The sequence below is a fragment of the Ranitomeya variabilis genome, chromosome 5 (genome assembly GCF_051348905.1).
Source record: "Ranitomeya variabilis isolate aRanVar5 chromosome 5, aRanVar5.hap1, whole genome shotgun sequence".
NCBI classification, from domain to species: domain Eukaryota; kingdom Metazoa; phylum Chordata; class Amphibia; order Anura; family Dendrobatidae; genus Ranitomeya; species Ranitomeya variabilis.
Genome location: NC_135236.1, coordinates 531,962,890 through 531,979,721, shown reverse-complemented (window position 1 = coordinate 531,979,721; position 16,832 = coordinate 531,962,890). Strand labels below are relative to the sequence as shown.

Genomic DNA, 16,832 nt, shown 5'->3' with positions numbered 1-16,832 from the left:
GTTTAAGATTGAGTGAGGGGAGATAGATTAACCTTTTGTAGTTGCAGTCATGTCATGTGCAGAGAAGTTTGTTCATGACATCAAATATATTTAAAAAAAAAAAAAAATGTAATTACTTTCTTTTCCCACACTGAAAATAATGAAAAAAGGCATATTTTTTTATCACTGCATCCATAAGTCTGATCAAAATATAAAACTAGTTAACCAGTAGTATAAACAATATAAAGGAAAAAAAAAAAAACCTAAACAAAATTGATATTTTTCAGTTTCAACACTTACCAAGAAAATGCAATAAAAAGCGATCCAATGATCAATTGTACTACTAAAGAAACCCACTACTTGCACAACTTCTTCTCTTACCCCTTACTTGGCCCCTATAACATAATAAAGTGTATACTCCCCTCCCGCGTCGGCGACGTTTCCATGGTGTCAGTCACTTTCCCTGGAGCTGTCGTGCGGTGTTATGCTGGCGCCCTATCAGCGCTGATGTCACTATCCTCGCCTTCGGACGTTTTGAGCATGAAGAGGAAGCCTGAGATCAACTACAGACCGGACTTCGTCTTCATCTTCAGAATGTCCAAAGGCAGAGGCAGTAACAACGGCGCTGACTGGGCACCGGTATCACTTGTCACAACACTGCACAACAGCCCTGGGGAGAGCAAATGCTGGAACGGCGCCAACACGAAAGGTGAGAATAAGCTTTAGGCTATGTGCCCATGTTGCAGAATAGCTGCAGAATTTTCCTGAGCTAAACATAACTCCCTGCACAGGAAATCCACTTGCGTTATTTTCGCATTTTTCTCACTTTTTTGTGCTTTTTTTTGCGTTTTTTTCTGGAGCTTCCCAATGCAATAATAGAGCCGCAAAACAGCGAAAAATCCGCAAAATTAATAAATGTGCTGCGTTTTTTTTCCGCGATGTGTTTTTTTTTTTTGCGGAAAAAAAACGCAGCATGGGCACAAAAATTGTGGAATGCATTAAAATGATGGGATGCTTAGTTTAAGCGTTTTTGCGGGGGAAAACCGCCCAAAAAATTGCTAAAAATCCTGAACATGGGCACTTAGCCTTAGTATGTTATCAGGGCCAAGCAAGTGGTATGAAAAGGGGTTGTCAATCCCTTTAAGCTGTCAGCTGTGTTTATAAAAAAAAAAAACATTCTTATTGTTATAAAGTTCAGATTTTTTTTTAAACCCACTAAAATAAAAGCCAGCAACATAAATTTAATGATGCCGTAATATACTGACCTGTAGAATCTACTTGCCATGTCAATTCTACAGCTCAGTGAGCGCTAATTGCGAAACCTAACAAACATTGGTGAAATTGTGTTGCTGTTTTTTTGCAACATGTCCCTTCAGGGACAGGAAACCTACAGATACAAAAGGGCGGCACCTCTTCCACGCATCAGTTGGTTTCCTGTCCCTGACGGGGACCCTGTTCCTACAGATACCAGTAAGGAGTCGTCGGATCCCAGGCCCAGCCGGTTGGTTCAGGTAGCGGGGGTCCCCTGCCTTGGCCGGTGCGGGGTCCTTGGAGGCGCCACGGTGGGGGTCCCGTGAGGATTCCATGGCAGTTAGCGGGCAGGTGGAGCGCTGTCCGAAGGATTACAGTCTCCGGAGGGCCAGTGCCGGAGGGTAAGTATATCCTTATGGTTCTGTGCGGTCTCCTGGGGGGCGCTGCCATGTGCTGCGGCGTTTCCGGTCCAGGGGCGGGCCGGGTGTGATGGCCGGGCATCCGGGAGCTCGGCTGTGGCACGGCCTGGGTGGTCTGACACGGCGGCATCCCCGGCTGGGGTCGCCGTAGCGGCGCATTGGGGGTGGAACCTGGGTGTGTGTCCGGATGCTGTGTACCGGTTGGCTTTTTGGAACGACGCTGTGGTCGCGTGCGCTCCACGGCGCCTGGGGCTGCAGCCGGTGTCGGGGTTGCCAGGGTCTGGGAGCGTGCCGGGTACAAGGGAAGAGAGCGCGCCCCAGGCCAGGACCTGCTGACCCGGATATTCCAGGGCGAGGAGATGCATTTATAGGAGCATGCACTTGCATCTGTGCTTCTGAGACATAGGTCATAATGCACATAGGTGAGCAGCAGCAGGAGAGCCCTATACAGTAGCATGCTACTCAGAAACCCCGTACTGCCCGGTGAAAGACCCGTGTTGAGATTATTTTCACAGCTTAACGTTATAAACTTCTGTGAAGCACCTGGGGGTTCAAGGTGCTCAATACACCTAGATAAGTTCTCTTAAGAGTTCTAGTTTCCAAAAGGTGTCACTTGTTGGGGGTTTCCACTGTTAAGGCACATCAGGGACTCTCCAAACATGACATGACGTCCGCTAATTATGCCAGCAAATTTTACATTCAAAAAGTGAAATGGCGCTCCTTCCCTTCCGAGCTCTACTGTGTGCCCAAACAGTAGATTTCCCCCACATATGGGGAAAAAATGGTTTTGCTAATTTTGTTGTAAAAATGGGAAATCGCTGGTCAACTTTTAACCCTTATAACTTCCTAACAAAAAAAAAGTTTCAAAAATTGTGCAGATTTAAAGTAGACATGTGGGAAATGTTATTAATTAACTATTTTGTAAGATATGACTCTCTGATTTAAGTATTGTAAAACAATGGGGAGACAAAAAGCGCATTTCCCTTTGAAGACATTATTTTCTCTGATTTAAGGACATAAAACATAAAAATTAAAAAGTTAGAAAATTGTGAACATTTTTGCTAAATTTCCGTTTGTTTTTTTTTCACAAATAAACGCAAGTCCTATCAAATAAATTTTACCTCTATCATGAAGTACAATATGTCACAAGAACACAGTCTCAGAATCAGTGGGATCCATTAAAGCATGAAAATAGGCTTTGGGGGCGAAGGGGTTAATTAAAGGGGTTGCTCCATGAACAAAGTACATTTTAATCAATAAATATTAATTTCCACAACTGTATATTTTAAAAAAATGTTCCTGTGCTGAGATAATCTTGTAAATGTGCCCTTGCTGTGTACTGTGTCTGACTATGCAGGAACATGGTCTGATCATACACCACCTCTATTGGATGGAAAACGCAGAGAGTATACAGACAGGACAGCATGGGATCGTATCTGATTCTTTCTATGATGTACAACTAGTTTTTAAACAGGCAGACAAATATTTTTCCTTACAGAAACCAGCAGCTGCAATCCCATGCTGTCCTGTCCGTATACTCTCTTTTACCTGCACCACCACTTTCCATTCTGTAGGCTGAAGGCCCCTTTAGGCACGCAGAATACCAGGGTCACGTACTGCATGCATTCTGGGTGGAGCGATGTGTAATCACTCTGATGTCCCGTCGGTCGTCAGCACCTTGCCAGGATATGGATTATGTGAGTATATGAAGTTAGTTTTATAATTTTATACTTGCTAACCAGTTTAGATAGGCTTGCTCATTTCTGATCATTGACCTATGAACACTTGTGACTTTTTTTTCATTCTCTTGGTTTTTCACGCCAAGTGGAACATGGTAAATTGATACTTTTCCAAGCATGAAATTTTGTGATTTCTGTTTAAATAAGCGCCTGTTTGCACCATGCTGAAAAAACAATGATTTTTAAAGCTTGTTTATAAATCGTCGCCCCTGACAAACAAGCGTTTTTATTGTTTGTCAGGTGTTTGCTCATCAGTTTAGATAATTTAGATAATCAGCTTATCAATACCTGTTCTCCGGTCTGGCTACCATCTGTCAATTATTTTGCAACTAAATGAAAAACGTAAATTTTCCCACCTCATTTATGTATTTTCTTCTGTTTAAAGTGGGAATGAAAACCAAACAAGTCAAAATATACAAAAACACATTTTAAATTTTTGATGTTTAACAGAAAAAAATCAATGACCAATATAGCCACACTTCTTTTAACCCCTGTCTGCCATTAGACATACTATTCCGTCCATGGGGGGTGGGCTCTACTTCCCATGGACGGAATAGTATGTCATAGGCGATCGGCCGCGCTCACGGGGGGAGCGCAGCCGATCGCCGCGGGGTGTCAGCTGATTATTACAGCTGACATCCGGCACTATGTGCCAGGAGCAGTCACAGACCGCTCCGAGCACATTAACCCCCGGAACACTGCAATCAAACATGATCGCAGTGTTCCGGCGGTAAAGGGAAGCATCGCGCATGGAGGGGGCTCCCTGCGTGCTTCCCTGAGACCCTTGGAGCAACGCAATGTGATCGCGTTGCTCCGAGGGTCTCCCACCTCCTTCTCCCTGCAGGCCCCGGATCCAAAATGGCTACGGGGCTCCTTCCGGGTCCTGCAGGGAGGTGGCTAGCAAGCGCCTGCTCTGAGCAGGCGCTTGCAAGCCTGCAGCACTGCCTGTCAGATCGCTGATCTGACACAGTGCTGTGCAAAGTGTCAGATCAGAGATCTGACACTATAACATGATGTCCCCCCCTCGGGCAATGTTATAAAGTTAAAAATATATTTACATATGTAAAAAAAATAAAATTCCTAAATAAAGAAAAAAAATATTGTTGCACTAAATACATTTCTTTATCTAAATAAAAAGAATAATAAAAGTACACATATTTAGTATCGCCGCGTCCGTAACGACGCAACTTGTAAAACTGTCCCACTAGTTAACCCCTTCAGTGATCACCGCAAAAAAAAAAAGGCAAAAAACAACGCTTTATTATCATACCGCCAAACAAAAAGTGGAATAACATGCGATCAAAAAGACGGATATAAATAAACTCTTGCCACCTCCTGTCGCCTCCAACTCAAAAATATTGCCAGAATCCGTTCCTTCCTCAGCCCTCAATCTACCAAAACTCTTGTGCATGCCCTCATCATCTCCCGCCTCGACTACTGCAACACCCTCCTCTGTGGCCTCCCCGCTAACTCTCTTCCACCACTCCAATCTGTCCTCAACTCTGCTGCCCGGCTAATCCACCTCTCTCTTTGCTACTCCCCTGCTTCTCCCCTCTGCAAATCCCTCCACTGGCTCCCAATTCCCCAACGAATCCAGTTCAATCTACTAACACTGATCTACAAAGCCATCCACAACCTGTCCCCTCCCTATATCTCTGAACTAATCCCCCAATATCTTCCTTCATGCAATCTCCGATCCTCCCAAGACCCCCTACTCTCCTCCACACTTATTTGTTCCTCACACAACCGCCTCCAAGATTTCTCCCGAATATCCCCCATCCTCTGGAATTCCATGCCTCAACACGTCCGATTATCCACCACCCTCGGATCCTTCAGACGGAACCTGAAAACCCATCTCTTCAAGAAAGCCTACAGCCTGCAATAACCATTCTGCCGCCTCGCCATCGCCAGAGCCGCCGCCTCGCCCCCTACCTTCTGCCTCTTCTCCACTATCCCATAGAATGTAAGTCCGCAAGGACAGGGTCCTCTCCCCTCTGTACCAGTCTGTCACTGTAAACTTGTTTACTGTAACCCCTTTCTCATGTACAGCACCATGGAATTAATGGTGCTACATAAATAATAATAAAATAAACATGGTACCGCTGAAAATGTCATCTTGTCCCGCAAAAAACGAGCCGCCATACAGCATCATCCGCAAGAAAATAAAAAAGTTAGTCCTCAGAATAAAGCGATGCAAAAATATATTTTTTTTATATATAAAACAGATTTTGTCGTATAAAAGCGCCAAAACATAAAAAATGATATAAAAGAGGTATCGCTGTAATCATACTGACCCAAAGAATAAAACTGCTTTATCAATTTTATCAAACGTGGAATGATATAAACGCCCTCCCCCAAAAGAAATTCACGAATTGCTGGTTTTTGTTCATTCTGCCTCACAAAAATCGGAATAAAAAGCGATCAAAAAATGTCACGTGCCCGAAAATGGTACCAATAAAAATATCAACCCGTCCCGCAAAAGACAAGACCTCACATGACTCTGTGGACCAAAATATGGAAGAATTATAGCTCTCAAAATGAGGAGACACAAAAACTATTTTTTGCAATAAAAAGCGTCTTAGTGTGTGACAGCTGCCAATCATAAAAATCTGCTAAAAAACCCCGCTATAAAAGTAAATTAAACCCCCCCTTCATCATCCCCTTAGTTAGGGAAATATAAAATTTAAAAAATGTATTTATTTCCCTTTTCCCGTTAGGGTTGGGGCTAAAGTTAGGGTTAGGGTTGGGCTAAAGTTAGGGTTGGGGCTAAAGTTAGGGTTGAGGCTACAGTTGGGGTTAGGGCTACAGTTAGGGTTGGGGCTACAGTTAGGGTTGAGGCTACAGTTAGGGTTGAGGCTACAGTTAGGGTTGGGGCTACAGTTAGGGTTGGGGCTACAGTTAGGGTTGGGGCTAAAGTTGGGGCTAAAGTTGGGGTTGGGGCAAAAGTTAGGGTTTGGATTACATTTACGGTTGGGATTAGGGTTGGGATTAGGGTTAGGGGTGTGTCAGGGTTAGGGGTGTGGTTAGAGTTGGGATTAGGGTTAAGGGTGGGTTGGGGATAGGGGTGGGGTTGGGATTAGGGTTAGGGGCATGTTCGGGTTAGAGGTGTGGTTATGGTTAGGGTTGGGATTAGGGTTAGCGGTGTGTTTGGGTTTCAGTTAGAATTGGGGGGTTTCCACTGTTTAGGCACATCAGAGGTTCTCAAACGCGACATGGCATCCGATCTCAATTCCAACTAATTATGCGTTGAAAAAGTAAAACAGTGCTCCTTCCCTTCCGAGCTCTCCCATGCGCCAAAACGGGTTTAACCCAACATATGGGGTATCAGCATACTCAGGACAAATAGGAAAACAACTTTTGGGGTCCAATTTCTCTGGTTACCCTTGGGAAAATAAAAATTTGGGGGGGCTAAAAAATCATTTTTGTGGGAAAAAAATGATTTTTTATTTTCACGGCTCTGCGTTATAAACTAATGAAACACTTGATTGTTCAAAGATCTCACAACACATCTAGATAAGTTCCTTGGGGGGTCTAGTTTCCAATATGGGGTCACTTGTAGGGGGTTTCTACTGTTTAGGTACATCAGGGGCTTTGCAAACGCAATGTGATGCCTGCAGACCATTCCATTTAAGGGTATGTGTCCACGTTCAGGATTGCATCAGGATTTGGTCAGGATTTTTCATCAGTATTTGTAAGCCAAAACCAGGAGTGGAACAATTAGAGGAAAAGTATAATAGAAACATATGCACCAATTCTGCATTTATCACCCACTCCTGGTTTTGGCTTACAAATACTGACGTAAAATCCTGACCAAATCCTGATGCAATCCTGAACGTGGACACATACCCTAAGTCTGCATTCCAAACAGCGCTCCTTCCCTTCCGAGCTCTGCCATGCGCCCAAGCGGTGGTTCCCCCCATATATGGGTATTATCGTACTCAGGACAAATTTTACAACTTTTGGGGTCCAATTTCTCCTGTTACCCGTGGGGAAAATGCAAACTGGGGGCTAAAATATTTTTTGTGGGAAAAAAAATAATTTTATTTTCACGGCTCTGCGTTATAAACTGTAGTGAAACACTTGTGGGTTCAAAGTGCTCACCACACATCTAGCTAAGTTCCTTAGGGGGTCTACTTTCCAAAATAGTGTCACTTGTGGGGGTTTCAATGTTTAGGCACATCAGGGGCTCTCCAAACGCGACATGGCGTCCCATCTCAATTCGTCAATTTTGCATTGAAAAGTCAAACGGCGCTCCTTCCCTTCCGAGCTCTGCCCTGCACCCAAACAGTGGTTTACCCCCACATTTGAGGTATCCGCATACTCAGGACAAATTGCACAACACCTTTTGGGATCCAATTTCTTCTGTTACCCTTGGTAATATAAAACAAATTGGAGCTGAAGTAAATTTTTGTGAAAAAAAAGTTAAATGTTCATTTTTTTTTTTTTAAACATTCCAAAAATCAAAAATTCCTTTGAAATACCTGAAGGGTTAATAAACTTCTTGAATGTGGTTTTGAGCACCTTGAGGGGTGCAGTTTTTAGAAAGGTGTCACACTTGGGTATTTTCTATCATATAGACCCCTCAAAGTGACTTCAAATGTGATGTGGTCCCTAAAAAAAATGGTGGTGTAAAAATTAGAAATTGCTAGTCAACTTTTAACCCTTATAACTACCTAACAAAAAAAAATTTTGGTTCCAAAATTGTGCTGATGTAAAGTAGACATGTGGGAAATGTTACTTATTAAGTATTTTGTGATTTCTCTGTGATTTAAGGGCATAAAAATTCAAAGTTGGAAAATTGTGAAATTTTCAAAATTTTTGCCAAATTTCCGTTTTTTCACAAATAAACGCAGGTAATATCAAAGAAATTTTACCACTAACATGAATTACAATATGTCCCGAGAAAACAGTGTCAGAATCACTGGGATCCGTTGAAGTGTTTCAGAGTTATAACCTCATAAAGGGACAGTGGTCAGAATTTTTAAAAATTGGCCCGGTCATTAACTTGCAAACCACCTTTGCGGGTAAAGGGGTTAAATAAGTCATAAATCATTCTTGATGAAAGGGGAGAAGCCAGCACTGCTTGTGGTCAGAGCACAATACAAAAGTGCACATGCACATATTAATTTCTAACTGTATATCAAAATGAGACATTTAGCAAACAATTGATCAATTCTTTGAGCCACCCCGCCACGCCAAGGCATTCTCATAATGGGGCAGTCCTACTCTACGATTTTTATATTCGCTGTGCCATTACGGCCTCCTGAATGTATTAAAAGCGGGACCATATTGAATGCAAACTGTACCTGTAGTGTTTCAGAATCACTATCACTCCCACGGCACCAGAAAGGGTACGCGCAGATAAAGGTTGACCAGGTCCAACCATAGACATTTCAGATCTGACCTCCACACTGCCTGACCAGCACCACAGGCTTCTCCCCTTTTATAAATCATTCTTCCATGGAATCTGTCAGTTTCTTAAAGGAATTGTCTGGCCTTAGGCTACAAGTCTGCAGTCACTGTAGGTGATGGCAGATTTGTAAATCCTCACATATGTTGCACTGCAAGTTGTGAGAATTCTCCGCTGGCGGGCATCTGACCGCAAGCGTGAGATTTGGATGCATGCGGCCATGGGCCGACTAGACTTGTCTGGGCTCACTCAATGCAAGTGTATTTAGTGAAGCCATACAAGTCTAGTCAGAATTTGACCGGAAATATGCTAATCACATACTTGCGGTCACATAACCTCCTTAAGCAGAAAAATCTTCACAGCGAGCAATGTGAGAAATCACATGTCCGCAGTCACATAGAATGACTACAGACTTGTAGTTTAAAGGGGTTGTCCACTACTTGGATGAACCCTTGTTGATCTAAATGTTTGTCCCCCCCGATAAAATAAAAAAAATAACCTGTACTTTTCTCCCTTGCTGACGCTGTTCCAACAGTGTCAGCACTCGGGGTTCTGGGGCTATCGTGCAGTTGCAATGACATGTTCACTGTGCCCGCCTTTGGACAAATTGAATTTTAGGATTATGTCCAGGCTGCAGTTTCTTTCTTATTTCCTCTTCATGCGCTGATTGTGCGCCTTGGTCATGTGTCACATCAGCACAGGAGCCCCGGGAAGAGCGAGTGCCGACACCACGGGAACAGCACCAGCACGGGAGGTGAGTTATAAGCCTTATTATTTTATCACGGCCAAGTGTGGAATATGAGATGAAGTTGTACAAGTAGTGGACAACCACTTTAATCAGTTGACTATCAACTTTTTGGGCAGCACCATCGTCTCCCAGACACTGATCAGAGAGGTGTAGTGTTTTCTTAACTGTAAATCTCCCATTTAAGAAGAGGTTACAAGTTCTAAATTGAGTAGGTCAGATTAGGAAGGGGGATATTTCACTATCCTTTCATCTTTCAGGCCTTTACTGACTAGCCAAGCAATGGAGTACTTCAATGCATGCGATGGAGCATTGTCCTGTATGAAAATATTGGTTTTCTTGAAAGAAACAGACTTTTTCCTTTACCACTGCTTGAAGAAAGTGTCTTCTTAAATCTAAAGAAAAAAAGCCGCACCACTCCCAACTTTCCATATAGTTTAAAAACCTTTGTCCTTTATTTCTTTCAATGTGGTATGGACATGGTTACAGAGGGCAGTACGTTTGCAGAAAATGCCGGTACAAGGAGAGGACTACGGCCGTTTCATGTATTACACGCTTCTACAGGTCCATTATATTTGATACATGGCGGCTTTTTTTCTTTGGATCTTTGTACATGTGTCTCCAAGCAACCACACCCACTACCGTGGATTCACCGGGCAAGGTGACGCTGACTCAGAAATTACCTTCTCCACCAGTTGTTTTTCTTTTTTCACTATGTCTTCTTAAATCTGGCAGTAGGTTTGGGAGTGGATTTTGACCCTATCTTCAACCCGAAAAGGTCCAGCTAGCTCATCATTAAAGGAGATATCTGAGACTTTGTAAATAAAAAAGTTGCTACCTGCCTGTTGTGCCCGGCATTGTTCTTCGCTGATAGAGTGGTCACATACTGCTCCTGTTGGAGATTCAGTTGATGTCCTGTCGACAGAGTAGCGACTTCTTTTCCACCTTGCTCTGCTTGCAAAGCTGGACTGCCAACATCATTCTGATAGACAGCCTGATCTCTGCTGCCTAAATGAGGGAGCCGGCTGTCAATTAGAATGAAGCTGGCAGTCATGCCCCATTGACAGAGCAAGGTGGAAAAGAGGCCCCTGCTCTACCAACATGACATCAGCGGAGGCAGCTGAATTACTGGTAGGAGCGGTCTGTGACTGCTTTGTGCTGGCGAAGAACTGTACCTGGCACCACAGGTAAGTAGCAACTACCTGCCTGTTAGTGCTTCTGCACTTTTTTTAATATAACCCAGCTTGTTTGCATGCTTGCTAGTTAACAGGTCTCCTGTTCTACTTTATCTTCCGGTACCTGCATGTGTATCTGCCAGTGTCCTACTTTATATCTGCTGTAACTGCTTGCACCTGCCAGTGCCCGCCTGTACACCAACCGCATCTGCCAGTGCCCACCTGTATACCAGCCGTACTTGGTGCACCTGCTATTGCCCATCTGTATAACAACTGTCTGCATCTGAAAGTGCCTGTCTGTACTCCAGCCTTCCCCATTCCAGCTTCTTGTGCCTCTGGGGGTCTGCTGCCTTGCATCCTAGACCTATCCTGGTGTAGCACCTGGTGTCCTTCTTGAGCCAAGACTAACTCTACCATAAGGGGCTCTTGCGAAGAGCCACGTGTTCACCTAAATATGCCCCTCCAGGCTCTCCTCAGACCACAGCACGGTCATTCCACCACCACTCCCGTTCAATGGGAAGAAATCCCAAATATTGACATCCCAGTGGCCAAGGTGGTAAAAAAGACACCCATGCCATTTGAAAACTCAAATTTAAAGCATCCTGTGGACCGGAAACGGGATGGTTTACTTAAGAGAACATGGGAGCACTTGCATTATCAAAATCAATATAGCCGTTGCTAAATCTATGTATCTGCGGATTGATGAGTTGGAAAATCATTTAAAGACCCTAACATGAGAAGCAAGACTAAGACTAAGTACAGTAGAATGAATCAATAAAAGGTTAAAAAAAAAACAGACAAAAGGAAAAATGGTCAGGATAGTTACTGTAGTAGCCCCAAGGAATGTCACAATGCAGATGGGTATGTGGAGCCCCCAAGGGCTAGGGGAACTCGGTACCAGGTCCTTCGGTTCACGGGGGGATGTCACGGTGGCTGACCCGGTCCGTGGCCCTCGGGAGGTCCGTTGTAAAAGGGAAAGGTCTTTAAAGGGATATGTTCGTGACGCCACCTGTGGTATTCGGTCAGGGTGACCGACGCTGCTTAGGGGTCCGCTGGGGTGATGTTATGGCAGCTAGATGGTGTACCTTCCCACAGGTGAAGTATGTCCCCAGGGCTTCCCAGTGTGTAGATGGTGAATGATGTAAGGCGCAGTGAAGAACGAGGACACAAGGTTGCAGTCTCTTTACCTTTTACTGAAGGTTCAGCATCCACAGTCCAGAGCACCAGATCACAGGGCAGGCAGAGTCCGGCCGGTTTGAAGGCAAATCCAGAGTCCCCTTATCCAGGTGGAAATCAGTAGCCTTCCTCTAGCGCCTGGGTGTTGTAGTACCTTACTGCTGAGCTTCTCATAAGGTCCTCACAACTGTGATATATGTTATGTCTTTCTCTCTGTCCCCCAGATGGATAGGAACAAACCCGTATGACTGATGGCCTAAGGCTTTTTACAGGGACTCTAGCACGCCCCAGTCCCCACAAGTTGCCACCATGCCTCCTGGGTATAGGGCGGATCAGTAACTTGGAATTAGCTGTCCTGCTGGTCTCTGGAGCAAGGCATGGATCCTGCGCCTCAGAAGGAGGCAGCCTATATCAGAGCAGAACTCCTTCTGGTTTCCTCTCCTTTTGCTATGATTTTGTTTCTCACCCTCTACAATACAATTTGCTGTTCGTGTCTCTTTCTTAGGATACTGCTGCACGTGGGGCAGGCGCAGCACCGTGACCTTCTGTCTAGGCCTCTGACAGGATTCCACCCCTATCAGGGACCACCCTGTCAGCAACTGCTCGATGTTCCTCCTTTCTCTCTGTCTGCCTGACAGGAACTGCCTGGGTGAAGCCCAGCCAGCTTCTGACTAACTTCCTATCCAGACCACCAGTTTTACCTAATTGTGAAGAGTGCCCTAATAAATAGGAGCATAGCTCCCCCTGGTGGACTGGAGTGTGATATGTGTTATGTGGTTTGTGATACCTGGTAGAGAGATCTCCTTTATTGCCTTCAACCGTAACATCACTCCCCCCCCCCCCCCCCCTAGAGGAGAATGATATTACTGCAACGACAAGGACCCTGGGGCGCCACATATGCATGAAGGAATGATGAATCCGTAAATGAAGTATATATAAATAAAAAAGGTGCAATAGTTGATTGAGTAATAATAAATGTAAAAAAGCAAGAGGAAAAGTCCTGAATGACAGGTATATGTCACCTAGGTGGCTGGTGATGTATGTCCCGGACTTGAAGGCTCCAACAACGGTAGGTTACTGAGGTTTTTATTGGAATCGGATTTTGGATTCTGGATTCCCATACCTCCGGTCTGGGCTTTACAGATCCTAAAAAAGGCAGCTGAAGTGGCTTAGGTGTACCTAACGTGGGAGATAAGGTGTGTTCCTTAGGGCTGTCCCACACGTCCAGATAATTCCGGTACCGGAATAAATCGGTACCGGAGTTATCCGTGTCCGTGTGCCTGGGAACTCACGGAGGCCATACCTGCGGCACACGTGTGCCGCCCGTATGGCGAGTGGGTACCACACGGAGCGTGTGGTACCCACTCTGCATGGTGCTGAAGCTGCGATTCATATCCTCTCTGCAGTAACGTTTGCTGCAGAGAAAATATGAAGAATAGTGTTAAAAATAAAGATTTAGGTGTCCGCCGCCCCCCCACCCCCTGTGCGCCCCCCCGCTGGTCAGAAAATACTTACCCGGGTCCCCCGTCGGCTGTCGCTCCTTCTTGGTCTTGCCGCGGCTTCTCCTGCATGCGGTCACGTGGGCCCGATCATTTACACTCATGAATATGTGGCTCCACCTCCCATAGGGGCGGAGCCGACTATTCATGATTGTAAATGATCGGCCCCACGTGACCGCATACAGTAGGAGGCGCGGCCAGACCAGGAAGGAGCGACAGCCGACGGGGGACCCGGATAAGTATTTTCTGACCAGCGGGGGGGCGCACAGGGGGTGGGGGGGCGGCGGACACCTAAATCTTTATTTTTAACACTATTCTTCATATTTTCTCTATAGCAAACGCTGCTACAGGGAAGATATGAATACCGGCTTCAGCACCATGTGGGGGGGACAGCGCTTACTGTAGCGCTGTCTCCGGCACGCACACGGACCCCAGACGGAGAATGTCCGTGTGAGGTCCGTGTTTTACGCGGACCCATTGACTCTATTGGGTCCGTGTAAAACGTGCGCTCCCACGAACACTGACATGTCTCCGTGTTTGGCACACGGAGACACGGTCCGCACACGGTCCGCAAAAAATCAATGACATCTGAACAGATGCATTGATTTTTATGGGTCTACGTGTGTCAGTGTCTCCGGTACGTGAGGAAACTGTCACCTCACGTACCGGAGCCACTGACGTGTGAAACCGGCCTTATCGCTGACCAAACTGAGGGAGAAAGCAGTGCCTGGATTCCTGCACAGGTGAGACGTGTATCTTTTGCCTTCTCAGAGAAGGGGCTGTCTTCTTCTTGTGAAATTATTCGTTTAAGGCTTTTATGTGAAATCATTGGTTTATGATGTACAAATAAACATAAGACTCTTTTAAACCAGAACCATGTGCCATTGTGTACCCAAACCGCTACCCAAAACCGTGAACCCCTACATAAGGTAAAAGTGTGTGTGTATAGTGTGCTGGCTATAATCAATAAGCATAAATGAAGATAGTAATGCTTGACATCCAACATATATAAATTAGTGACTGGAATCACATACAGAAGAGAAAAGCACCCAAAATATCATTTAATTTAAACTGTTAAAGTATGGTCAAATGCATGGTACTAACCAAAGTAACGGGACTCCTATTTTCTGGCCAACCCGATGTGTGTTTCACACAGTGTGCTTCATCAGGGGTCATGAAAAAGATGTCAAGAAAAGACATCTTGGAATCCTTACCTTTACTTAAGATGGCAACAGGCTTCACGGCAGACGCCTCAGTCGGTATGATATGCTGAAAAGCTGGTCGGGAGATAATCATTAAAAAACCAGCTCTGCTCAATTCCTTTTTCTGGTCTTCAGGTTTTAGTTTCTAGATGACATAGTGGAAAAAGCCTCTGATAACAAGAGGTTTTCCAGCTGAAAGACCTAGCAGACAGCTTTCCTTTTGTAATACCCATCTACATCAGAGACGGGACTATAGAGCAAAAGGAAAAAGTACAAGATAGAGCTACTCCAAAGTTGGTAGGGGAGGAGGTGTGTCACGCTGGTGGGTTGTGGACCTACTGTGCTACAGGCCGGGCTTACCCTGGAGAGCCATAACTAAGCAGTTACTTGGTCTTCACTAAAGATAATCGAATTTGTTCGGCTCCCTCCTTATTCGGCAAGCTATAGCACTTACTGAATAAGCTGCAGAGGGAACCCAACTACCTGGACCACTCCTGCTGATCAGCTGTTCTGCGCCGCAGCTGCATATGTTGCGGCTGTTTCACTGTCACAACACATGACACAACTGTGACAGGTTCACTTTAAGGGAAAAAGACATTTTCCTCATTCCATAACCAGATGATTTTCTGCTAGTTGCAAAATCGTGTCAGGAGCTACAGATCTATCTAAACACAACCATCTCCATGTTAAGACATGATGGATCATAAATTGGAAAAGTTGGATCTGGTGCTGGGAACACAGTTTTTCTAGGGGTTAACATTGGATTTGGATAGTTTCTTTTTTTTCCCCAAAATGGAAAGAGAAAGAAATCAGAAACCTGATACAGGATACAATACTTTCAAATGAAGAGACAGGGTTCCATCAGAGAATTAAGGATTCAAGGCTTGGTGATGTCCTGTATACCAATTGTGTAGTGGAGCCAGCTACACACAAGGGTTCTTCAACAGACAATTCCACCTTGGAACAGACAGCCTAGAAAAGAGAATAATGTTGGCAGCAGTAAAGAAATCTCTAGAGTGATGGATTTCAATTTTGAACCTTCAGAGGTGAAATCCATGGCCTTTATTATGGTACGTGATGGCCATTATGGATGCAAGCCACAGTGGTTTTGGATCCCATTAGGAAGGTTGATGCCTTCAAAGCACTTGCCAACACTAATTCGTCGAATGTCCTCAAACTACACAGCTGCTATCTGTGTGTGAAACATTGCAAATTTCATATTTATGTCAGGCAATGTGACAACAATATTCTTTCTTCATCACCAAGGAGGGCTGAAACATCTTCAGTCCTTGATCTCAGAAATATTCCTTTGGGCAGAGAGAATGGTTCTTTCTATTTCAGTAGTGTATTTGAGGTTTTAGGAGAATCAGGTTGTGGATTTCCTCAGCAGAGAAAAGGTGCACCCAGTGGAATCGACTGTGAACATAGAAGTATTTTACCAGTTGACTTAATGCTGGAGAACCACTTTGGTAGATCTTATTGCTTCCAGAAAGAATGCGAAGGCAATTTTTTTTTCTTTTTCACTAAATTAAGGAGACATTCCTGCTGAAGTTGATGCCTTATCCCAGAAATGGGGCAGGAACCTGGCATACGACTTTCCACCAATTCCCCTGATACCGATGGTGCTGAAGAAGTTTCAGAAAGATCAGGCCAGGGTAATTATGAAAGTCCCATTATGGTCAAAGAGAAGATGTTTTCCCTACCAAGAATGCTGGCTCTGGCAAGTCTTGTCCTTTTACTGCTAAGAAACGATCTTCTGTCCCAGGGTCCTTTAAGTTATCAGGATCTAAAGAGATTGCAATTGTCTCCTTGGATCCTGAGATTACAAGGTCTGTCTGAATCGGTTATATCTACCATACAGAAGAGCAGGTTACTTTGGCCATATCTGTAAAATTCCAGATGAAGTGTTGTTCACAGTACAGGGGGATCCATCATGGATCCCTCATGATGTCCAGACATTCATAAGATCTTTGACTTTCTCCAGTCAGAATTCTACAAAGGACTGAGGCTTAGTATCTTGAGGGTCCAGGTATTGGCCTTAAAGAAAGACTCCCATGAAAATGTTTATTCTCTTAATATATTGCAGTCATCATATTATATAGCATTGTGAACTTTCAATTGCTCATTTTGCCTTTCTACCCCGCTAATTCTTTTTTCCATTAGGTCTATGACAATAATAATAATAATCTTTATGTAGCGCCAACATATTCTGCAGCGCTTTACTGTTAACCAGTTTC

General features: G+C 44.5%; 1 protein-coding gene across 1 annotated transcript in view; it reads left to right on the top strand.

Moving 5' to 3' along the window:
* Positions 1-519: 519 nt before the first annotated feature.
* LOC143775090 (uncharacterized) overlaps positions 520-16,832 on the top strand; it is a 67,150-nt gene continuing 50,837 nt past the window's right edge. The window contains exons 1-2 of the mRNA XM_077262929.1: positions 520-688; positions 16,129-16,250. Of these exons, the coding sequence (XP_077119044.1) occupies positions 520-688; positions 16,129-16,250 (291 nt within the window). The remainder of the gene's footprint in view (positions 689-16,128; positions 16,251-16,832) is intronic.